Genomic DNA, 23,789 nt, shown 5'->3' on the forward strand with positions numbered 1-23,789 from the left:
CCATGCAGGGGCCGAGGCAGACAGGCAGGACCTCCCTGACTTGCTGAGGCATTTTGCAAAGGCGAGAAGTAGGAGACTCACGGCAGGGGGTAGGGGGGCAGGCAGGTGCTAGCTCTGGCAGGACTTTGCACTGCTGTACCCTGAGAGCAAAGGGGCCCCAACGAGGCGGCCGCGACTTTTCGGGTCAGTGTCTGCCCTCCTCTCGTCCAGACCCAGCCCAGAGGTTGTAGGAGATGGAGCCCTCTGGGGGCGGGAGCATCCGGAGCTCTCCGCCTAGGTCCAGGGGCGGAGCCTGGGGGGCGTGTCCTGCTGGGCGGGACGGGGCCTGCGGGGGCAGGGCCAGCCGGGAGCTCGGCGTCCGCCACGGGAACTGGCGGCGGAGGCAGCTGCCCGGGGGCAGGATTCGGTTTCCCAGCCTCAGATTACCAGGCGGAGGCTGGACCCAGGGACGTGTGGAGACGCCCGCACCAACGCGGCCGTAGAGACTGGGACGGCCTTTATTCGCAGTCTTCGGTCCCGCCCTGCGATTCGGGTCTGGCCACGTGGTGGGCGGACCGGGGCGGTCCTGAGCCTGCGACTTCTCAGGACCCTGAGTCCCGGCTCCAGTTCCGGGCGGGCGCTGAGAGGCGAGTGCGGGCCCAAGACCAGCAGAGAGCGAGGTGCGGGGCTCTGTAGAAGGGTGGAGAGATCTGGGGCTCCCTGGCATGAAATCCGGGCAACTGGGACAATTTTTTTGAGGAGAGTGCGGGGAGTCAATGTCTGGGTTTAAACCTGGCACAGCTATTCTCTAGCTGTCCTTGAACCTCTCTGAGCTTCAGCTTTCCCCTCTGTAAAGTAGGCATTCAGAGGCAGAAACTTCTTGGGGCCCTTTTTGGGAATTAATAAGCACAGCGCCCGAAACCGAACAGGGCTCTGTAACTGGAGGCTCCGAAACAGGGCGTCCTCCCTGTGGGACGTACGGGGAACCGCCCGCCCTGGGGAGGGGCTGTGTGCAGATAAAGTCCACCAGGCCTCAGCAGCTGGGACGGGTAGGCAGCCACTCGCTTTGCCCGCAGCTCACCACGAGCAGCGCCATGGCCAGCAAGGGTCCCGAGGGCGAGCACCCATCCGTGACGCTCTTCCGCCAGTACCTGCGCATCCGCACCGTCCACCCCGAGCCCGACTATGGTGAGAATGCGGCAGTTCCAGGGCCTGCGGTGGGGCTACAGGCGCGGGGACTGTGCTCTAAACAGGCTCCAATCCATGTCATCCAGCCGAGCCCCACTCTGCTGCCCGAAATGGCGTCCCATCCCCTCTAGCCATTCCCCAGGTCAACAGACTGCTCAGCAGCCCCTCCCGGCTCTGGAGGAACCATTTCCCCAGAGGCTGTGCTTCTCCAAAAGTTACTCCTGGCAGCTATTTAAGCAACAACACCTCACTCCCCAGGGCTTGGGGTGGGGGAGGGAAGACTGGGGCAGCCACAAGGGAAGAAGACTCTCCCAGAAGCCTACTGAGGGTGGACAAAGGTCACAGCCCTTAGGGAATCAAGCTTGGTGGCTGGGAATTGTATACATGGATCTAAGTCCGTGCTCTGTGATTTACCAGCTGGGAGAGGTTGGGTGAATCTCATGTCTCTACCACCATAGTTTTCCCGTCTTTAAGGAAAATAACAATGACACCTGCTTCTAATCCTGGACTTCCCACCTGGCCTTCCACAAAGGGTCATTGATTAGCCAAAAATATCATTGTCCTTGGAGACAGAAATGCAGGTGTCTCTGAGGGATGTGGAATTTTGTTGAGGAGGCAGCAGCCCATTTCGGGGTCTGTTCCTCTCTCTGGATGTACCCTCCAGCTCTGCCTGGGCCAGTGGAAGGCGTGGGTAGGTAGAAACAGCCCCAAGATTCTCTGTGCTCCCAGGGGCTGTGGTGGCCTTCCTTGAGGAGAGAGCCCACCAGCTGGGCCTGGGCTGTCAGAAAGTGGAGGTGAGCCTGGGGCCCTGCATAGGGAGGGGAGGTGGGCCTGGGACACCTCCCCACCCTGTGCCAACTACCCCCTTCCTGACCCTTTCCAGGTGGCACCTGGCCGTGTGGTGACTGTGCTGACCTGGCCAGGCACCAACCCCAGACTCTCCTCCCTCTTGCTCAATTCCCACACAGATGTGGTGCCTGTCTTCAAGGTGTGTGTGGTGGTTGGGGAGTGGTGCAGCCCTTGGGGACAAAGATAATGCAGACTTCTAATCAACCTCAGGGAACCCACAGTGCTGGTCCTGGTCGTGACTCTCAGCATCACATGGCATTACTCCATTCAAGCAGCCTTTGTCCAGCAGCCATTCCATGTCCAGGGTGGGGGTGGGGGTGGGAGGCAGAGATGAGGGATGGCAATCAGCTGCCCTCTTCTGTCCCCTTCACCATCCCACCTGTCACCCAACCTTACAGTGGGCTCCTAGAGCAGGGCCACAGTTGACCAGAGTGGATTAATGACTAAATTTGGGGCTTGGGTCGCTCTTCCCATTTCTGCTCCCAGGAACATTGGAGTCACGACCCCTTTGAGGCCTTCAAGGATGCTGAAGGGTACATCTATGCCCGGGGTGCCCAGGACATGAAGTGTGTCAGCATCCAGTGAGTGTCCTCCATTCCCAGTCCTGCACAGTGTCCCCACTGGCCCATTGGATTGACCCAGGACCTGGGGTGTGATTCGAGAACCTCAAGGCCAACGAACATCTTAACCCCTTACCTTGGGCAGAAATTCCTGCTGTGACTATTGCATGATGGGGAGACTGAGGGACAGGGACTTTCCAGAGTCCCCTGCCAGGCTGTGGCAGAGCAGGGCCAGGGTCCAGGGCTCTAGCCTGCCTGCCCAAGCATCTGGTGGCTCCCCTAGCACCTGGCTTACACCCTCTCACTGCCCCTTAGGTACCTGGAGGCTGTGAGGAGACTAAAGGTTGAGGGCCACCATTTCCCCAGAACAATCCACATGACCTTTGTGCCAGGTAGGAGTGGCTCAGGGAGGGGGGAGGGTGTGTTGGAGGGGAGGCCCTTTCATCTCACATTCCTGCTGCTTTCACAGATGAGGAGATTGGAGGTCATGGAGGCATGGAACTGTTCGTGCAGCGGCCTGAATTCCAGGCCCTAAGGGCTGGCTTTGCCCTGGATGAGGGTGAGCAGGGTGGCAGGCTGCTGAGCGGCCAGCATGGAGTAGGGAGACTGCTAGTGGAGGCTGGGCTGCTCCACCCTCTGAACCCCCTTTCCCTCTTCAGGCTTGGCCAACCCCACTGATGCCTTCACTGTCTATTATAGTGAGCGGAGCATCTGGTGTGAGTATGGGCAGCAAGGGAGGGGGTCACTGTGCAGATAGGAGACTAGGCCCAGAAGAGGCAGGGACCTGCCAAGGGTCACACAGCAACTTGGGGCCTGAGTAGGCCTTGAACCCAGGGCCTTTACCTCCCAGCCTCTTCCTACCTGAGCTTCTCCTTCCTGAGCTTCTGAGGGTAGGCCCTAACTGTTGGGCAGAAACCAGCTCTACACTGGTAACCCTTTGAGGGGGACAGAACCCTGCCAGAGGAGCTTGGAATGAGGGGAAGATGCGGGCCCACTCCAGAGCTGATTGCATTTCCAGCTCCTCCCATGCTGAAGACACTCCCTCCCCCCTGCATCTCCCAGGGGTGCGGGTCACGAGCACTGGGAAGCCAGGCCATGCCTCACTCTTCACCGAGGACACAGCAGCAGAGAAGCTGGTGCGTGGCACACGGGGAGGGGTTTTGGGAGTTCCTGAGGCTCTATGCTGAGGCCACTCTCACATCTAACCTCACACTTTCCTAGCACAAGGTTGTGAGCTCCATCCTGGCTTTCCGGGAGAAGGAGAGGCAGAGGTGAGGCAGCCTGGGAAAGGGGGCGAGGGTCTAGGAGGCTGTGCAAGAGAGGAGGGAAGCTGAGCCACCTTTTTTTATCTGGTGTTCCCCCTTGCTGCCTCTGCTCCTGCCCCCCATTGCAGGCTGCAATCAAACCCCCACCTGAAGCTGGGGGCTGTGACCACCGTGAACCTGACTAAGCTAGAGGGTGGCGTGGCAATTAATGTGGTACCTGCCACTCTGAGCGCCAGCTTTGACATCCGCCTAGCACCGGATGTGGACCTGAAGGTGCCACCTCCACCTGGGTTTGGAGGAGGGAGCTCGGGTTATCAGTCCTATCCTAGAGGCTTAGGGAGAACCTGAGAGGTCAGCTCATCTCCCTTCTCATAGGCTTTTGAGGAGCAGCTGCAGAGCTGGTGCCAGGCAGCTGGAGAGGGGGTCACCTTCGAGTTTGTTCAGGTATCAACTGGGGACCTATGATGGGGGAGTTGTGGGAGCTGGGGAGACTGTGCTTGCCAAGTGTGTATCACTGTAGGAGTGTGTGTGTAGTGTGCCTGCATATGTCTGGGCATTTCTATAGCTACAAAAGACACATTTTATTCACCAACAAGCATTAGCTGTGGAGGCCATGTTGGGTGCTGGGGAGTACTGTAGGGAGTTAAATTCGACAGTTCTTGCCCTCATAGTCCTTACAGCATGAAGGGGGGAATAGACATAAATATTTACACTATAATATTACTTTTATATAAGTATGCACACATGTGGTCCAGGAAGGGTGGGACCTTGTACTCTGAGAACCTGTAATTGGAGTATTTGACCAGTCTGAGAGGTCTGGGAGACCCATCTTGAGGAAGGGACACAGGCTAGATCTGAAGGATGGGCAGGAACTAAGTAGATGGAGGGCAGGGGAAGGTCCCACTTACAGCTTTGAGAGACTGAAAGAGGGCCTGTGGCTGGACTGGCCAGATGGATGTCTGGGGTGGAGGTAGGAGCTGGGCCTGTGCCAGGCACAGCCCACCCTATGAATAGGGCCAGCTGGCCAGGCCCTGTCTTGATCCTACCATCCTTCTCCTCCCCCTAGAAGTTCACGGAGCCCCGAGTGACATCTACTGATGACTCAGACCCCTGGTGGGCAGCATTTAGTGGAGTCTTCAAGGACATGTAAGTGCACTGGCCTGCCTCCTCTCCCCCTTCCCTCTTCTTCCCCCACCTCCCTTCCACCTTCCTTTGCCCCTTCAATCCTTCCCTTGCCCTCTCCCCTCTCCGCCTCCCCTTTCATCAGGCTCTTTCCTCTGCAGGAACCTCACTCTGGAGCCAGAGATCTTCCCTGCTGCCACTGACAGCCGCTATCTCCGCAAGGTGAGCCGCTTGCAGTAGCGTGGGCAGTGGGGTGGGCCTAGACACTGGCCTTCCCCCTAACGGCTCCTCCTTGCCCTCTGCAGGTGGGGGTCCCAGCTCTGGGCTTCTCACCCATGAACTGCACACCCAGGCTGCCGCACGATCATGATGAACGGCTGCATGAGGCTGTGTTCCTCCGTGGGGTTGACATATACACACGGCTGCTGCCTGCCCTGGCCAGCGTGCCTGCCCTGCCCAGTGACAGCTGACCCCCATGTTGCCCAACCTCTACCCCTTGAGCTTCCCCCCTGCCCAACAATAAAATCTGTGTGTGGACAGGGGCCGCTTATGAAGTACTAACAGCAAGGATGTTCGTGGAGCAGGGATTCTCTCATTTCCCTGGGGACAGGCTGTTACTGTCCCCATTTCACAGATAAGGAAAAGCAGCCTGGCTCTGAGTACTTCCTCCCACCCCATGCTGCTCTGTGCCCCTTGACACAGCCCACCCATCCTGTACTACCCAGTCATGTCTATACCCAGCAACAAGAAGCCATAGTTCCTGCTCTCAATGGCCGCCATACTGATATCTGACTTGTGAGGTCGGGGATACCATTCCCATTGAGGGGGACACCAAGACAATAGATCTCAGGGAACCACAACTGGCTTTCTGGGAGCACACTCAGGATCCTGACAGGACCACAACCAGAGGCTGGCTGAGCCCTTGCCAGATGTGGGGCAGGCAGAGGGGCAGCTGGCAAGGCATGACTGCTAGCATCTGTCAACGCCTCGGGCTGACAGGAAGGGGGTGTTGGGAGCACGAGTCGTAGAAGGGCAGGAGCACTGGTAAACCAGGTCAGTTCGTCTGAGGGTCCGCAGCACCCTAGCAGGAATCACGGGTCAGTGTGTGCAGAGTGGCCCATAAGCTGGGCTTCAGTCTGTTGGCCTTGCTACAGCCCCAGGCAGTGCTGAGAGTCAGCCACAGCCCCAAGACCTGAGCCTACTGCTCTAACTGATCTCTTGTCCTGTTCTCACCTCCAACAGCATGGGGCTGGGAGATAGGGAGGGCTGGCTTCTGAAGTTCCTAGTTGTGGCCAGAAGGCAAGTCCAGAGCCTGATTCTGTGGCCTGCAGGCTTAGTCTTGGTAGTCACAACCCCTGTTCCTGGAGTTCTAACAAGGAGCCAGGACTTTGGCCAGTTTCAGCTGCCTTGAACCCTCATAGCAGCCCTCTGATGCAGGTTTCACTGAGCTCCACTCTAGAAGCTCTGCTACAAGAGCTTACCCAAGACTACACAGCTTGGAGGTAACAGAGTCAAGATGTGAGGCTCAAGAACTGGGGACTTGTGCTTCCTACACACAAGGCAGGCTCCGTGTGGAAGCTGGAGGCCGAGGCCAGCAAGCTGGCTGTGACCCTAAGAAAGCCTAGTTGAAGCCCCTGACCTGAGGTCTCCTCTCCCCCTTCAGACTGGAGCAGGACAACTGGGAAAAGGAGTCTTCATGCCCCTGTCCTAGGGCCTAGAGCACAGGCCTCACTTTGGAAGCTATCTGACCTGGTGACTTCTGGCTAAGCCAAGCTACCTTCAGGACACAAAACCTGCTCCTGTTCCCGTTCAAGACCCCACCTCCTATCTGACACCTCCAGGTGAGGGGCAGTTGGCCACCCACAGAGGATGCTAGGATGACAGTCAAAAGCTAACAGCCCAGCCCTAGCTGGGCAAATTAAAACTTCCTGGGGCCCTGCATGGACTACCTGGGTTCCAATGCTACCTCCATCTCTTCCTAGCTCCGTGATCTTGAGCAAGTTTCCTCACCTGTGAAACAAAAGATACTAGTAATACCTACTTGAGAGGTAGGGTGACCAGGGGTTGCACCTGTTGCCCCAGCATAATTAATATTAACCCTTTTTGAGCCTCCCAAGTACCCAAGGTTGGACCACAAATTACAGGACCACTTGTACCAAAAGGCTGGTTTTGAGGATTAAGTGTAACCAGGAACAGTGCTCCACCTGGCGTCTTCTATAGAAAGCCTCCACAAACGCCTGTTCCCACTGCACTACATGCTTCACGGGCTCTTCTGAGGACTAAGACTGCAGGTGAAACAGCCGATCCAGGGGGCACAGCAGAGCCCAGCCCAGTCGTGCCAGTGAGGCAGAGCCACCAGTGCCCTGCCTCCCAAGGTCCCTAGCACTTGGGGGACCAGCACAACTCAGAGCAGCGGATGCTGGCCAAGTACACAAGGAATAGCCCAAGTCTGGAACACCTCAGGCCAGAGTGCAGAATTCTCCAGCAGGGTCCCTCCCCTTTCCTCTGGGTAAGCTTCAAGACCTAACAAGGATGTTTGGGATTTCTTTCCTCAGCAGCCTACCCAGTCAAGCAAGTTATGTGCCCCAGCTTCTCTAGGGCCCCCAACCATTTCTCATTTACCAGGTCCCCTTCTTGCACCCCAGGGCCCTATTTCCCCTGACTCCCACCCACACCCTACCATCCAGAGAAGGCTGAACTCTTCTCCCACACAAAATGGAGGTACCAACTCCACCTGAACCCTGGTCCCAGCCCTGGGATCACAGACTGACTGATAGATCCTGCCTCAGGTTTATTTGTACAAATCGCACAGGAGGACTACCAGCCCCATGCAGAGAGCAGCCCAGGGGTCACACCAATCCTTCCGTCCTCACACTGGCAGACAAAGGCCTCTACTCTGGAGCCTTCGTGGGGGCCTGGGCACCTTTGGGAGCCTGAGCCGCAGTTGCAGCCACAGCCTGGGCCTTGGTTTGAGCCTTGGCCTTGGCTTTTGGCCGGCAGAGCCTGAGACCCTTGGCGATGCGGGCACGAGCACGTTTCCCGAGCTTGGGGTGAGCGATGTAGGTAAGTCGGTTGAGCTTGCGGCTGCCACTCTTTGGGATCTTGGGCTTGACTTCCTTGGGCTTTACAAGAGCCTTGATAGCCTCGGCATGTGCACTCATGGCCTTGGCATTATTGGCCTGCATCTTCTTCAGGCCCTTCTTGTTGTGCTTCTTGGCAAAGCGCATGTTCCTCAGGAACTTGGGGTCCACCTGGAAGGCAAGAAAGGTACAGGCAGCTATTAGTGCAGCATGTGGGGGCCCCCAAGTCACCCCTGGTGCCCCTCTCCACAGTAGTACCCAGAAGAGTTTTGGGCTCCAGCCAAGGCCTACTAGGGGCTTAGACAGCATCAAGTCAACCTTAAACGCTGAAAAATACAACCTTTAGAAACTATGGGCAGAGAAACATGTACCACGACCCCAAAAGCCAACACTCCACACTGCTAATGCCACAGACCACATTTTCAGAGCTACACACCCAGAGCCCAGGAAAGCTCAAATGCGAGTGCAGAAGGCAAGAACAAATGAAGGCTGCCCTGCCTGTCAGGGTTGCAGGACTTCAGCTGTGTTTCTTCTGAAACCCCCAGGGCCACCCCAATCTCCCCTTAAAGAAAGGTGTCAGTTAAATACCAAGCCTGGTACAACAGTTTCACAGCAAATAAGGTAGAATAAGAGACTAGGATGGGGAAACCGAGGCTTAACGATTTAATGATTCACTCCTCCGATCAGGTACCAAGGGTATAGGGGAGGAGCAAACTGGGGAGAGGGCTCAGTTCAGCTCTGACCCCTCAGCCTTCTCAGTGAATCCTTAGAACTCCCTGGCACAGAAAGGGAAGGTGTCCCCCAAGCCCAGCACTGGATCAGATCAAGGTCATATGGCTGGTCCATGTGGAGTGGAAGGCTCACAAGTTACCGGGACATACAGACAAGGCCATTCCTTCCCTTGAAGTGCTCTGGGTGAGGAATGGAGACAGATGATCAAACAAGCTGCCCTCCGCAGGCAGGTTACACCTGACCAGGGGGTTACATCCTGGGCTGGGAAAGGCCAAGTAAAGCTTTATTGTGGGTCTGGCAGCTTTAAGTCCCAGAAAGACAAGCACAGTTAATAACGGTGCTCAGGCAGATGCCGAAGCCAGAAAACGCTACACGAAAGGCCGCGACTATGCAACTGGAGCCAAAAGACACACTTCTAGGTGATTCAGTGCACACACTCACCCCCTTAAGAGATTCGTATCTTTGTGATCGAGGTTTCTTGATGCCGTTTCTGTGCCATTTTCGCGCTGTGGGGAAGAATAGGAATGAGACGAAAAAAAGATTTCCTCCCAACATCACTGCTGGCAAGCCTGGGCGAACGCTTACTTCCCAGAGTAGGTCTTCCTGAGATCCGGGAAACCCCTTATCACTGAATGCAAAGCACCGTGGGTATCTCAAGTGGACCCCTGGCTTCTAAACCTCTAACCCCAAAGGTAAAACTGGCTGAAAACAAACTCAGCCTCGGTATCTCTAATCCTTGGTAGGGGCTGGGCGTGAGACGGAGGCTGGGCCAGGGGAACTTACACTGGTTGTGCGTGGTGTGGTTCTTGGACTTGGCCATGTCTGCACCTGGAGGACAAGGGGGAGATTAGGGCCGGGCCTACCTCTGCCGCCCTGATATGGAAGGACTTGACGCCACAGCCAGAATGAGGCTGCAGATCAGATGCCTTGCATCTCTGGCCTCCACCCGCCTCGACTCACTGTGCACGAACCGACGCCAGCCCCCGCCTCCCAAACTCAGGATGGTGCCGCGATACCAACCGCCCCCGCCGCAAGGTTGCGCTCTCCCCCAAATCCGCGTTCTCCCCTTCCCATCCACTCCTTGAGAACCCAGGAGCACCACCCCTGCCCCGCGGCCTCCGCTCCCCACAACCACGCAGCCGGTCTCCCTGTCCTCCCCGACGCTTGCGCCCCGCCGCCGTCCGGGAGTCGCGGATGGCTTTGGATACCGCGCAGCCAGCACTCACTGAAGCCCGCAGCTCCCGAAGCGCCTCGGGCCGGAAAAAGAAGGGGAAAGCCGCGCTGCAGCACGGGGAATAGGGTCGTCGAGGCCGGAAGGTACTACTGGAAAAGCTTCCCCCAGCGCCGGGAAGAAAGGTTCCGAAGCCAGAGAGGGCACAAGCCAGACCGGAAGGAAGTGCAACAAGCCTGGCCCCGCCCCCTTCAGGTTTTACCCATCCGTCTCCCTTCTACTATTCCTCCTGGGCTAGCCTCTTGGAGTCCAGGTCTCATTAAGGGTCCGGAAGGCGAGGGGAGTCTTTCAGGGATGCATGTTAGGCAGGGAGTGACAGAAGATTTGTGTTCCTAAAACGAGCTCCCAGCTACTGCATGGAGAATGGACTGTGCAGGGCAGAGGAGGAGGGAGAGCTATGAGGAGGCTGGTGCAGAACACCGTGGAGAGTGATGGCGCCTGGACCTGAGGGGGCAGCGGGGATGGAGAGGAGTGGATAAGGAAGGAGAGTAAACTGAACTTGGGATGCGGAAGATGAGAGAGAGGAAGGAGGCCAGGGTAGCCTGTGTGTTTTTGGCTTGAACATCTGGGTGAATGGCGGTGCTGTTACAGAAATGGAGAAGATTGGGGGAGGGACAGAGGTTTTGTTGCTTTGCTTTGAGGGGACCAGTGATCCAGATTTTTCTTTTTAGTTGCATTAAATGTGATATGCCAATTAGACATTAAACATGAGTAAGCGTTGCTGCCTAACAACTCTCTGTTGCCCTCTCCACTGCTTACCCCTACACTTCTTTCTCTGCACAGCAGTGGGGCCTGAGGACACTTTTTAAGATACAAGTCAGATCTTGTCATTTAAAGTCTGCAAGGACTTCCCCTTGCCTTGGAGATAAATTCTTTACCTCGCCTACCTCTGGCAACTCTCTCCTTATCATTCACTTCTCTCTAAACCCATAGACTTCTTTCTTTCCTGCTAAACACAAACGCCTTGTTCCTGCTTCAGGGCCTTTGCACTTGCTCTCCCCTCCACCTGGACCACCTTCTCCCTGCTCTTTAGGTGGTGTGCTTTCTCGGAGAGTCCTCCCTAGACTGCCGTATCTAAAATACAGACCCTCTGCTCCATCTCCCCAGTTACTCTGCGTCCTCTCATTCTGTTTTCTTCCTTCATAGAACTTTCCCAGACTCTAATTATGTTCTTTATTTGCTTGTGCTTGTGCCCATTGGCAGAAGCCCCATGAGTTCAGGACTGGTTTGGTAACCTTCATTTTCCCATTGCCTGACACAGCACTTGTTATAGAACAGGAGCTTAATAAACACCTCCTGGATGGACATTCCTTGACAAGGCAGGTTTATGGAGTGACAGAAGCATATTGCAGAGAGTTGGGAGTGAAGGGGAAAGGAGGATGTGGAGGCAGGACATGCAGATGACTCCTTACCGAAGCATTCCTGAGAAGGGGAAGAGAAATCTGGCAGGTGTGAGTTAGGAGAATGAGGAACAGACTCAGATGCTGACGGGGTGACCTAGTGCCAACAAAGAAACAGTTGAGGCCAGAGAGGAAGGTGTCTCAGCAGGAGCAAAGTCTTTTATGGGTGCTGAGGACAGGTGGAGGAGCTGGTGGGCAGAGGTGGGGACTGCAGAAGGTGGGGGTGGTGTGATACCTGCTGGTGAGTCAGGGCCTCAGCCCAAGGAGTGGGAGAGTTGGGGCCGGAGGTTGGGACCAGGAGGAGAAGGTTTGCTACACTCTTGAGAAAGAGAAGCAAGCAGGGTAGGGGCCAGCAGAGGAGACTGTGACGACCTTAAAGGAACCAGGCTGCCCCACTGTGTGGCCTTCCAGCTGGCCAGTAGCTCCCACAGCTCCTAAAAAGTGAGCAGTGACGCCTGCTCAAGATTCAGTTTTGCCAGGCTGTTATGACGGTGGCAGAGCAAGCAGTGAGCAGAGAGCCACAGTCTGACAGGGGAGGCAGATTCACAGATAGATGATGGCCATACAGTACCATTGGAGCTGCTATAGAGATAGGCCCAGGGTGAAATCCTGGCTGCCAGGGAAGGGGGGAGGCAGTGACAAGAGTGAGGAGCTTTGGCTGTGATCTGAGGGTCGTGGGACAGGGCCAAAGGGGACCATGACCTGGTGCCACTAGCCTCCATGCTTTTCAAAGTGGGAAAGAGGGTAGGGCCAGCCACATGTACAGGGATAGTTTTCTTCCTTCCTTCCTTCCTTCCCTCCCTCCCACCCTCCCTCCCTCTCCTTCCCTCTCTGACCTACCTACTTACCTCTTTCTCTCTTTTTCTCTTTGTAAATGGAACTTTATTATACAAGCTCTTCTGTAACCTGATTATATTCATTCAATCATAATTTATGGACGTCTTTCCCTGTTCATGAAAATCATTTGTAATCCTATTTTATTTTACATGTTTAAAAACATTCTGGGGCCAGCCCCGTGGCTTAGCAGTTAAGTGCGCGCGCTCCGCTACTGGCGGCCCAGGGTCGGATCCCGGGCGCGCACCGACGCACCACTTCTCCGGCCGTGCTGAGGCGGCATCCTACGTACAGCAACTAGAAGGATGTGCAGCTATGACATACAACTATCTACTGGGGCTTTGAGGGAAAAATAAATAAATAAATAAAATTATTAAAAAAAACATTATTCTGAGAAGAGGTCAATAAACATCATCAAATGTCAAAGGAGTCTATGACACAAAAAAGTTGAGGAGCTTAACCCTTCCTCTGGGGTCGACACACTCCCACCCTCTGTGAGAGAGCAGCTCTTGCCCCATCTCAAGTCCACGTGGAGGCCTGGGTCCACTTACCATCTTCTTTGGTGTGGTCTTGGGCAGAGCCACTAGCTGGACTCAGCAGAGCGTCTTATCAACCAGGACTCTTAAGAGATGTGAGGCCTTGGCGACCAGACCAACCTTGGCCTGGGCAGGGCTGAAAGTGATCTCCCTGAGCTGTGTGGCCTGCAGTGGCATTGTCTTGTCCAGGCCTTGTCCAGAGCCACAGTCCCAACCACAGCCCAAGTGGGATCCAGTGGGGCCTCCTCAGTGAAGACACAGGGTCGGAGACATCTGGGGTTATTTTCGCCATGCCTGGCATAGTCCTAGGTGCATGTGGGGACCTGGTAAATGTTTGAGGAATTAAGTGTACATATTTCACAAATCCAGGCAGATGGCAGAATTGTGAGGCAAGAGGCCAGTCAGCTTGGAGGGATTTCTCAGAGATTAGAGTCAGCTCTTCTACTGGATCCAGGTCTCTGCCTTCTAAGCCTCTGTTCTGAGTGTAACCTGGGAATAAAAATAGTAATTGCCTTGCAGGGTTAAACTGGGTAATTTGAGTAAAGCACTGAACATTGTGCACAGTACACATTAGGTGCTCAATCACTGTTGGTCCCATCCATGCCTTTTCCCCACAAGGCCTCTGGGGAGGGGGACAGGGCTTAGGGAAGGAATGTCACTGGCAAGTGAATGGTAAAAATGGGGACAGGATGCAAAGGAGGGCCAGGATGGAGGGAAGTGACAGTCCTAAGGGGTGCTGGATCCCCTCAGTCCTGAAGTTTCAGAGTCAGGGACCCCCAGTGTGCACAGATAAGAGGGACTATGAGTGGGTTATCAGAACCAGGATGTTTTATCCATAGGAGAGAAGCCTGGGGGGCAGAGAAGTGGAGGCCCCTAAGCACTGGGTTGGGTTTTGAATCTGCTTAGAAATCCCTAAGTGAGAGGCCACCTGGGCCTCAGAGGGCAGAGCTGTGACAGAGGGAGGCAAATACCAGCTCTGTGGACGAGGGTCATTTCTGCAATCAGAATTTCCTCCAAACTGTGGGCTGCTCCCAGAGGTAGTGAGCTCCCTGATATAAGAGATGTGCAAGCAGCAGTTGAATTACTGGGTATGGAGGTTGAAACATGGGATAGAGGGTTGGAAAATACAACTCTTAAGTTCACTTCCCTCCAACAGTCTGGGATTCGAAGCTCCTGGGAGGAGGAAATGCAGTGGGCAGCATCCAATGCCAGGCTGGGACTCAGGCTCTTTCGAGAAGAAAGAGGACAGTTCAGGCAGAGGTTTGGAGGTACAGCCCATTCCTCAGGTCACTGGGTATGCTTTCACAGCCCAGGCCACTGATTTTCCCTCTGGGGAGCCCCTGGCCCAGGAATGATGTGGTGTCCCCAGTCCGGAATGTGAGCTTGTCGTCCGCATGGGGGCAGCATGGGACCGCGGAAGGAGTGGTGCAGCTGCTGGCGGACTGGAGCTCCCCTCCCGTGGGAAGCCCTCTGAGCCTCTCAGACCTCTCACATCCCCGTGTCTCACACCCATCCCCCCCACACTCGCCACCTATGGATCAAGCTCCTGAAGCATTCTCGAAGGTTCTCTGAGGTAGGTTGGGTCTCCCCTGGCTCCAAGCTCCTGGTAGTGGTGGTAGGCGGGGGAGGGTATCATCCCCCAGACAGGGTTCAGAGCAAAGAAAGCAGAACCTGTGGGTACAGCTCCTGCTGGTCCACCTCAGAGTTACTGGAGGCCATGTCTGCTGGAGGTTAAAGGAACAGGTTTGACATCAGACAGACTTGGGTTCAAATTCTGACTCCCCCTCCACAGCAGAGTGACTTCACCTCTCTGAGCCTCAGTCTCGTCTCATTTGTAACAGTGTGGAGGGCAGCGCACAGTGCTGAGCGGGCAGGAAGCCTCCTGGAGCCTGTGTGCTGAGACCACACCGCAGCCTGGGGAGGTGCCGGGATTCTCATCACCCTATTTCACAGATGGGGAGACAGAGTCCTTGGGCGTGACTAGAGGTCCCACAGCCAAATGGAGAGCTACTGTGGTCCAGATGCCCACCAGGACCCAGAAGAGCATGGGATGGTGTATGCCCAGTGAGGTCATGGAGGGAGCCCTATGACACTGACCACCAGGTGACCCAGGAGAAGCCCAGAGTGGGGCCTCTGTGGCCAGCAGATGCCCAGAGTGGGGGCGTCCTCTGTGCTAGCCCCTGCCTCCACTCAGACCCGCTCGTCCCACCTAGAACAGGCCTAGAAAGGAAGAGAGGGTGTTGGTAGTGGTGGCAGTGTGTCTGGGAGGAGGGCCAACTCCTGCAGCTCAGGGCTGGGTTGGGCTCAGATGGCCTCAGGCAGGCAGGGACTGGCAGGGTGAATGGGGAGAAGCTTAGCAGCACAGAGAACTGGCCTGCCAGGAAGGGAAGGAATGGAGTAGGTGGGTGCTGAGGTGGCTGGACAGGGCAGGGCTGCACCCCTGAGAGGCTCCCCCACTCCCACCCCTCCCTCTGAGGTGGAAAACACACAACAGGCTAAGGAGACTCCTTTTCACAAAGAGGGTCTGAAAAGGAAGAGAGAAGCTGAGTGTTGGGAGGAACCTCTTTCCTTTGCCTGCCCAGCAGCGCCCAGGGGAACCAGCAATGCCATTGCCATGGCAACCACAGCCCCTCCAGCTCCCCTTTCTCCTTTAGCCCCATCCTGCCTGGATGCCTCTCTCTGCACCTGCACCACCTGCCCTCCCAGCCGAGGCTAATGAGAGGCTGGGGGTGGGAGATGACTCCTCGCTCACCAACAGCCCGGGTTAATGCCAGGCTGGGTCCCAGGACCACCCTTGCCTCAGGATCAGATGGAAAGTTCTTTAAGGGGAAGAAGGCAGGATGAAGTGCCTCTGCAAGAATTCTTCTGAATGAACAAGGAGGCTGTCACCTCCCAAAGATTTCAAGCCCCAATCCTCGTAGTCCCCACTCCCTCCAGGAGACAGAGGCTGCGACCCAGATCCCCAGGCTGAGTTGAGAAAACCAGAGCTGGGGAAGGGGCCTTGAAGATCATCTAGTCCCCTCTCCAAGCCTGTGAGTGGGGAAACAGGTCTTCAGAGAAGGGACTTGCCCAAGGACACATAGGGAGCATGTGGCAAAGTCAGCAAGGAAACCAGGGAGGTCAGAGACAAGTTTGGGGCAGGAGTCCTTACTGTTGGGCTGAAGGACAGGCAATGAGGGCCACGGGAGGGCTGCAGCCCCTGGGAACTGGGAAGGCTCTTGGCCTGTCCTGGTCTGCTCCTCATGTAGTGCCTCAGGAACCCCTTCCAGACCCCATGCATCATGGACTGAGTGAGAGAGAAGGAGGCCCAGGCCTGTTTGGGGAGGCACAAGGGACAGCAGAAAGGAGCTGGGGATCTGAAGAGGGGCACAGGCAGGAGGGCTGGGGACCCTGAAGGTCCCATCAAGTGCCCCCTGAGCAAGAAGGGCTTGTGGCCATAGGCAACCGGCTTTGGCCCAAGCGCTGCCCTTTTCCAGCTGTGTGTCACTGGGCAAATCACCAAACTTCCCCTGGGCTGCCCCTCCCTCCCCCTCCCCCTCATGTAAAATGGGGTCAGCCACGCAGGCTGGAGGAGATTCTTGTGATGCAGCAAACAGAAATGGTGGCACCTGGCTCTACCCCAGAGATGTGTAGATGGGCCCTGTGAGGCCTAAGCTCAAAACCCCTTATGTCTGCTGGGCCAGGGCTACTGCCATGATCACCTACTGTGTGCAGAGCCTGGGGCTGGGAGGGGAGGAAGCTGTGGGCTCAGCACCCAAAGATGCAGAACAGAGAGGGGTCCATCCAGGCCAGCAGCCTCTGGGGGTTGGAAGAGGGACCTGGAAACCTTCATGGGAGGAGAGGCATGCTGCTGGGGCTCCAAGGCAGGCCCTGTAAGATCAGGCAGAGGTGGGGAGGGGGTGAGGAAGACACAGTGGGCTGGAGGGGGAAGAGGCTGGCATTCGCTCCCCATGGCTCTCTGGCACTGGTTTCTAGATGATCAGGGCTTCCCTGTGCTGTCACTGCACCCCCAAAGCCCCAGAGGCCTGGCCCGCAGTGGGTGTCCTCACCTTCCCGGCGCACAGCTCTAAGTCCAGAGGTTGGGTGGAAAGGGGTCTCCTGCTGGGGCCTGGAGCCAGGAGCTTTGCATCAGTTATCACTGGTCCTCACTGCACCCTCAGAGTGGCCTCTCTTGTTAATCTCATGTTGCAGGTGAGGAAACTGAGGCTCAGAAAGGTGAAGTGGCTTGCTCAGGGTTACCCAGCCTCTGCTCCTCTGTCAAAGCCACTCCTGGAAGCTCTTCTGGGTTTGGACACTGCCTGAGACTGTCACTTTGATGACAGCTTGGGGAAAGGAGGGCTATGACTTACCTGAGGAACGACCCTCTGGTAGACTGTGCTCTGGCATCCACAGCAGGTGGCAGAGGGTGGGGGGCCATCTTATCCTCCCCAGTACAACATTAGCCAATCCTTCCTTTCTGTGTCCACTCCACACTTGTCAGTTGGTAGTCACGTTCTCAGGCACCCATGGTCCATCCACTGGTGAAGGCTGGAGAACAAGACCCAGATCCTACCTTGACACTTAGCAGCAAGGTGACCTTGAGCAAATACTCAACCCCCCTCTGGCTCGACGTCCTCACCTGTAAGATGAGGATGAGGGCACTGCCTACTTGGCAGGTTGCGGGGAGGCTCCAGGGACCTGTTCATGCCAAGCACTTATTGGCAGCTGGCCCACGGTCTCTGTCCCACTTAGCAGCCTTCCTGAGACAAGGCTTGAACCAGCCAGAAGGCAAGGCAGGCAATGTGGGAATCCTTCCCAACCCCCCAAATTTCCCCTGGAAACATGGAGGCTGCCCACCCCCAAGGCACCCTGCCCAGAGGGGGATGGGAGAGTGGGCATGGCCTCCTTGCTGTGGCTGGAATGGCGGGCACAGGGCCAGGAGAGGGCTAGGTGAGGAGCAGCTGCTGAGTGGTGGCAATGACCAGCATGTGGGGACCCCCACAACTCCTAACAACCTGGCCCCAGTGCCCCAGAGGCAGTGGGTGAGAGACCCATGGTCCTGGCTCAGCCTGTCTCAGTGCTGCTGCCTGCCTGGCATGAGGCCCAGGCAGCACTGGTTTTAATCGATCCTTTTCCGCAAGCAGCTCCTGGAGGCGTGGGGGCGGCTTTCCCTTGACTAGCATCTCCTGGAGGACGCAGCTTGGCTAAAAATAACTTGAATTACTGTGCTCCGGCCCTGCAGGGAGGAGGGGCCTGGGGGCTGCGGGGTCTGGAGACTGGAGGGAATGTTGCCGCAGCCCGGAGTGGGGTTCCCTGAGAGGAGATGGAGAAAAGTGAGTGTTGGCAGGTGGGGAGGGGTGCAGGACATTGAAGGGAGCGGAGCCCTTTCTCCCCCACTTCTCTCCAGGCCTGCTCCTGGAAGACAGTGCTGGAGCAGAGCTGGAGGTGAAGGCTGGTCCTAACCCCTGGACTTGCATCATGGAGCGGGACCAGCTGGCTGAGGTGGTGGCAGTGGGCTCCTTCCAGCACAAAGTCTGTGTTTGGAGGACACCCCCCCACATACACTCAGGGCAGGAGCAACCTCCACACCCTCCCCCCTGGCACTGCTGAATGCAAGCAGTATCAGGCAGGGTGTTAGATCTGGGCTCCTGTTCCCCATCTCTCCCTTCCCTGCTCTCTGACACTGAGTCCCAACTCCTCTTCTGAAAACCGAGTGCGACTGCAGAATTAAACACTTGACTTCTGGGCATGCTGAGGCCGCCTCTCCAACCACGCCTCCTCCATCTGTCTGGAGAGGCAGCATCAGGCTGCCTGTCACCCCCTTGGTATAGGGCTGAGAAAGCCCATCCTGAGCAGGGTGGGGACTGTGTCAGGGTCCGAGAGGCCCTAAACCAGGCAGGACCTGGGGTCCTCGGCACGAAGGGGACTGGTCAGGGAGAATGAGGGCTCCAAGTGCTCATGGGAGGATGGAAGGTAACTGCTGGGCCCAGGCAGAGGGCTGGGGTCAGGTTGCACAGTAGGCTGCTGGCCCTGGTCTAGGGACAGTGACTTCACCAGTACTGCCCTCTCTGTCATCTCCGGCTTCACACCCCAGGGCCACGACAGAGCGTGAAAGGGAGCACAAGAGGCTCAACGGCAGGTCCAGGGTCGCATGGCAGAGAGGGGACAGCATGGCCCTCCCTGCACACACACAGAGCCCGCAGAGGCAGTGGGAGATGTACTGCTGGGGGACCAATCAGCCCTGCAGCAGGGAATGGGTTGGGACTAGGGGTCCCTGGGTAGTAGCCCTCCATGCTCTGTGCCTCAGTTTCCTCATCTGTACAAGGGGGGTGGGTTGGACGCCCTGGAAAGCCCCTGACAGCATTTGGGGGTAGATGGAGAGTAGAAGACGCCGAAGTAGGAGTAGAGAAGACAGCAAGGGCAACAATGTCAGTTCTCTCTCACCTGCCACTGAGCGCTCACGGGGCTCTCTGTAACATTCTGTTAGGATGGTCCTAAGGTTACCCCCATTTACACAAGAGGAAACCGAGGCTCCGAAAGGAGAAGTGACTCACCCAAAATCATACAGCTTGCACATGATGGACTGGACCTTTGAACACAGGACTATGCAAATACAGAGTCTGTTTTTCCATTTCATCCTATTCTGAACATGGAGCCTGGGGGACCAGATATACTTATGAGGATGACTCAAGGTGGGGTGCGTGAGTATGGATCCAGATATGAGAAGTACAGAGTCGCTGCAGCTGGGCCCCTACCCAGACCTCCCCTCCCGCCAGGGTTGGCTCAGGTCACAGGGAGCCTCATTCTGGGGCACCAGTGAGCCTGGGATGTGCCTGTGTGTGCAGGGTTTGGGGGAGAAGAGGGAGTGTGAATTCTGCCAGGGTGGGAGCAAGACAAGTGATAACAATAATGATAATAAAATCCCCCCGACCCCCGGAATATTTTTAGGAACACTGTTCCTAAGGAGAAGCTAAGAACAACACAATATCCAGTGACAGGAGAATTGAGAAATCAACCACAGCTCCCACAGCAACGTGGGTGAATCCTAAACCATAACGTGGAGTGAAGAAAACATGTTACAGGAGATCACATTCCACCCAAGCCATTTTTATAAAGCCCCCTCCCTAAAGTAAAACTAAAAAATATTGTTTTGGTATTCATATGTATATGACAAAACTATTTACAAAAGGCCAAGAAGTGGTAAACTGTGATTCTTGATACACTGGTGGAGGCAGGAGTTGGGCAGGGGTGGCACACATGGGGAAATTCCACCAATGAACATCTATCGCTGGCCTATGGGGTGCCAGGTGTTATTCGTGGTGCTGGGGAGGATGCAGGCATAAGCAAGACAGACATGAATCCCAGGCCTCATGGCGCTACGGTCTCGCAAGGCAAATTTCGTTCCTGTTCTTGTGTTGTGTGGTAGGTCACCAGTGTCCATTATATTATTATGCATTGTCACTTAAGGATATTCTTTTATATTAATCAAATATTATAGTTAAATGTTAAATAAGGAATAAAGTTAATTGCCCCCCCCTCAAAAAAAATCCCACCCAAGTAGGTGAACTCTGGAGGCTGAGCTCCTCTCCCTGGCTCTTATCATTGATATTCCATCACATTCATCCAGAGGAGTTCCAACCCCTGGATCCCTAGTCCCCCTCCAATCTCCAATCCCAGCTGAATGTCCCACAAGGTCATTCTCTCACTCATCATCAGGCAAGGGTCAAATTTGGCTTGTAGTGCCAGGTTGGTAGGTGGGGCAGGGTACCCGACCTTGGGGAGGGTCAGAGCTAGTTGAGGAGATAAAATGTAACGAAGAAAAGTGCAGAGCCTGGGAAAGATCCCTTCACTGGCCCAGAGCTCTGGCACTACATTAATAGAGGTAGAGGGTGCAGAAGATGAGTGGTAACAGGTCTGCTCTGTCTCAAGCTCTTCATCTCCACTTGGGGGCTCAATCTGCCATCCATCCATCCATCCACCCACCCATCCATCCATCCAACCATCTGTCTGTCCGTCCATCTATCCATCCAACCATCCATCCATCCATCCATCCATCCACCCAACCATCTGTATGTCCATCTGTCCATCCATCCAACCATCCATCGATCGATCCATGCATCCATCCATACATACATACATACATCTATCCATACATCTATACATCCATCCAACCAACAATCTATCTATCTATAGTAGGCAGAATAATGGCCCCCAAAATATGTCTCTATATGTCCAGAACCTGTGAATATGTTACTTAATATGGCAAAGGGGAATTAAGGTTATAAATGGTATTAAGGTTGCTAATCAGCTGACTTTAAAATAGGGAGATTATCCTGGATTATCTGGGTGGAGCCAATGTAATCACAAAGATCCTTAAGATTGGAAGAGGGACTCAGAAGAGAGAACATGATGGCAGCGTGAGAAGGACTCATCATGACATTGCTGGCTCTGAAGATAAAGGAATGGGACCAAGAAACAAGGAAAGTGGGCAGCCTCTAGAAGCTGGAAAGGTGAGGAAGTGGAATGTCCCCTAGACATTCTGTAGGAACACAGCCTGGTCAACACCTTGATTTTAGTCTAGTGAGATGCATTTCAGATTTCTGACCTCCAGAACTGCAAGATAATAGACTTGTGTTGATTTAAGCCACTAAGTTTGTGGCAATTTGTTACAGCAGCAATAGGAAACTAACGCACCATCTAACCATCCAATCCATCATGCAACCATCTATCCAACCATCCATCCAACCTTCTACCTATCCATTTATCCACCTGTCCATCCATCCAACAAACCATCCATTCATTTAACAAATATTCATGGAGTGTCTCCTTTGTATCAGCTGCCAAACTTTGAAGGAGAACAGTTGCCACCTTCCTGGAGCTCCCCATCCACTGGGGGAGACAGACACAGGGTTTCAATCCAGGGGCCTCAGTGCTAGCGTGGTGGAACACGAGGCAATTGGGAAGGATTGTGGGAGGACTCATGGCTCGATGACTTTTGGTAGCAGGAACAGGACAGGGAGCAGTGCAAGACAGTATGAGTCTACAGGGTTGTGTGCACATGTGTGTGTATGTGAGTCAGAGCACTCTAACTCTGAGGAGCAGTTGGCAGGCGGCTGGTGGCCTCAGATCCCTACAGTAATCGCCACACAGCAAATTAATGTGTTTAGCAGGAAATACCTGGGTAGATGTGGCAATTAGTGTTGTGGAGCACAGGGTAGTTACACCAGTGATTGTCAGCAAGCCCAGCAAGGGGAAAGGGGTGGAGCGGAGGGGGCTTCAGCCACTTCTCCATGGCTTCCACTTCAGCCTCATGGGATAGATAGGGAAACTGAGGCTCTGGGGAGGACTGTCTAGGCCACATGTCTGGAAGGGACACCCCGGGGCCCCAACCCAGTTATATCTCCAGGTATCCCCTGCAGAGTGAGTACAGCCCCATTTCCCTGGCTTGAAGATGGCTTCCCACAAGACTCAGGATGGTGTGCAGGAGAAGGAGCACTGCTCAGGGAGTTAGGAGACCTGGGTTCGAGGCTGAGGTGAAGGTGGCAAGTCCAGATAAAGCCCACACTTAGCATCTCCAGGCCTGGACTCCTAGGCCAGGGCTCCGTCTATGACCAGACCTGTGAGCTGTGAGCTCCCTGAGGGCCGTCTCGATGCTCCCTGTCTCCTCAGGCCTTAGCACACAGCACAGCGCCTGCTGGATGAACACGGTGCTCCTTGAACTCCCAGCTCTGCTGCTTAATCTTGTGGTGCCTCAGGGAGGTAACTGGCTGGCCAAGGCTCGGTTACTGCATCTGTGAAGTGGGATGATTGCACAGGTCTCTGGGAGGACTCAGCATGTGTGTAAACACCCAGCCCAGCACCGCACCATCCATGCTGCTGTCATCACAATTATACACAATTTTCTGCTCCCCCAGCACCCCCACCCTGCCGCCTGTCCACCCTCCTCTCCCCAGATCCCCAACCCAGCTTTTCCACCACAGCCAGGAGACTTTCCAGCCAGTTATGCACAGTCAGCTTCATTCCTGCATTCCTGACTATGCTCACAAAGGTTCCTTCCGGGAATGCCCTTCCTCTGTTCTCTGCTGGTCCAAGTCCCCTTCGCCCTTTGCAGGGGCTCCCTCCCTGCCTCCTCCTCTCCTGGCTGTCACTGACCTCCCAGTCCTGCCCCCTTACTCTGACCCCGAGTCACACATACACATACACACACATACAGACACACACACACACAAACACAAACACACACAGACACAACTGGTCCACATCCCTCCCCTCCCCACTCTACCCTGTTTCCCTCACTGCCATCACAACCAGGCTCTGCTTGAACCACAAATCCGTGAGGCCCCAGGTCTCACGGAGTCTTTTCGCTGCATTCCTGGATGCCGTGCTGCCTTGGAGGTGCCATTCAGAAGCCCAGAGTCTGGAACTTCTGGCACATTTCAGTGATGCCCAAGGACAGAAAGATGGAACATTTGAAATCAGGATTGCCTCTGACTTTCTGGGCTGTGGAGCCCCTTTCACAGATGGAGAGACAGAAGAATTTGAGAACAGCTTCTCACAGCTGGCCTCCAATGACTCATATTTCGTCTCATTTTATTCCCACAGCAACTTGCGAGGTAGGCTCTCTTCCGATCCCCATTTCATAGATGAGGGGACTGAGGGTCTGAGAGGTGAAGCTCGCATAGCTCATAAGGGGAGGAGTCACTTAAAACACCCAGTGACCCTCTACTTTACAAAAGTAGCCACAGCAGGAACTTCTGGAACAGTTCTGTCTGCAGAGGAATACTTAGACGTTCTTAACCTCTCAGGCTGTCTGCCTTCAGGCCTGTCTGAGGGTCTCCCCACGGGCCCCGCTCTCGTCTCAGAGCTGCCCTGTGAGGCAGGCCCCCCAGAGTCCTGTTCCACTTTGCTGGAAACACTCAGGGTCAGGGTGTCTTTGGGATTCTGGTTTCACTACCCTCCTCCACTTTCTTCTCAAGGATGGTTTTGGGGAAGGAATGGGCTGGAAGCAGAGCCTCCAGAGGGCCATCCTGGAGT

The 23,789-nt window shown here is 55.3% G+C and overlaps 2 protein-coding genes across 5 annotated transcripts; one reads left to right on the plus strand and one right to left on the minus strand.

Moving 5' to 3' along the window:
- The first annotated feature begins 367 nt into the window (after positions 1-367).
- Positions 368-7,817, plus strand: ACY1 (aminoacylase 1). 4 transcript variants are annotated; one of them, XM_087431120.1, is made up of 15 exons: positions 368-659; positions 1,056-1,167; positions 1,897-1,961; positions 2,051-2,155; positions 2,503-2,597; positions 2,892-2,968; positions 3,046-3,135; positions 3,236-3,292; positions 3,639-3,712; positions 3,798-3,847; positions 3,970-4,114; positions 4,217-4,285; positions 4,908-4,987; positions 5,125-5,185; positions 6,627-7,817. In XM_087431120.1, exons 2-15 carry the CDS (start codon positions 1,074-1,076, stop codon positions 6,672-6,674), a joined length of 1,110 nt encoding a protein of 369 aa, XP_087287246.1. In that variant the 5' UTR covers positions 368-659; positions 1,056-1,073; the 3' UTR covers positions 6,675-7,817. The 4 variants fall into 4 exon arrangements, with proteins under 4 accessions (XP_087287246.1, XP_087287247.1, XP_014648156.1 ...); XM_014792670.2 differs by lacking the exon at positions 6,627-7,817 and adding an exon at positions 5,269-5,733 and having other exon boundaries at positions 369-659; XM_087431121.1 differs by lacking the exons at positions 3,798-3,847; positions 3,970-4,114; positions 6,627-7,817 and adding an exon at positions 5,269-5,733.
- On the minus strand, positions 7,742-10,141 carry RPL29 (ribosomal protein L29). Its single transcript, XM_014792715.2, has 4 exons — positions 10,002-10,141; positions 9,559-9,603; positions 9,217-9,281; positions 7,742-8,214 (listed from the first exon to the last, which is right to left on the minus strand). Exons 2-4 carry the CDS (start codon positions 9,593-9,595, stop codon positions 7,855-7,857), a joined length of 462 nt encoding a protein of 153 aa, XP_014648201.1. The 5' UTR covers positions 9,596-9,603; positions 10,002-10,141; the 3' UTR covers positions 7,742-7,854.
- Between the last annotated feature and the right edge of the window lie 13,648 nt (positions 10,142-23,789).

Source organism: Ceratotherium simum, chromosome 5, assembly GCF_057802395.1.
Source record: "Ceratotherium simum simum isolate JZ-2026a chromosome 5, ASM5780239v1, whole genome shotgun sequence".
Classification (NCBI taxonomy): Eukaryota; Metazoa; Chordata; class Mammalia; order Perissodactyla; family Rhinocerotidae; genus Ceratotherium; species Ceratotherium simum.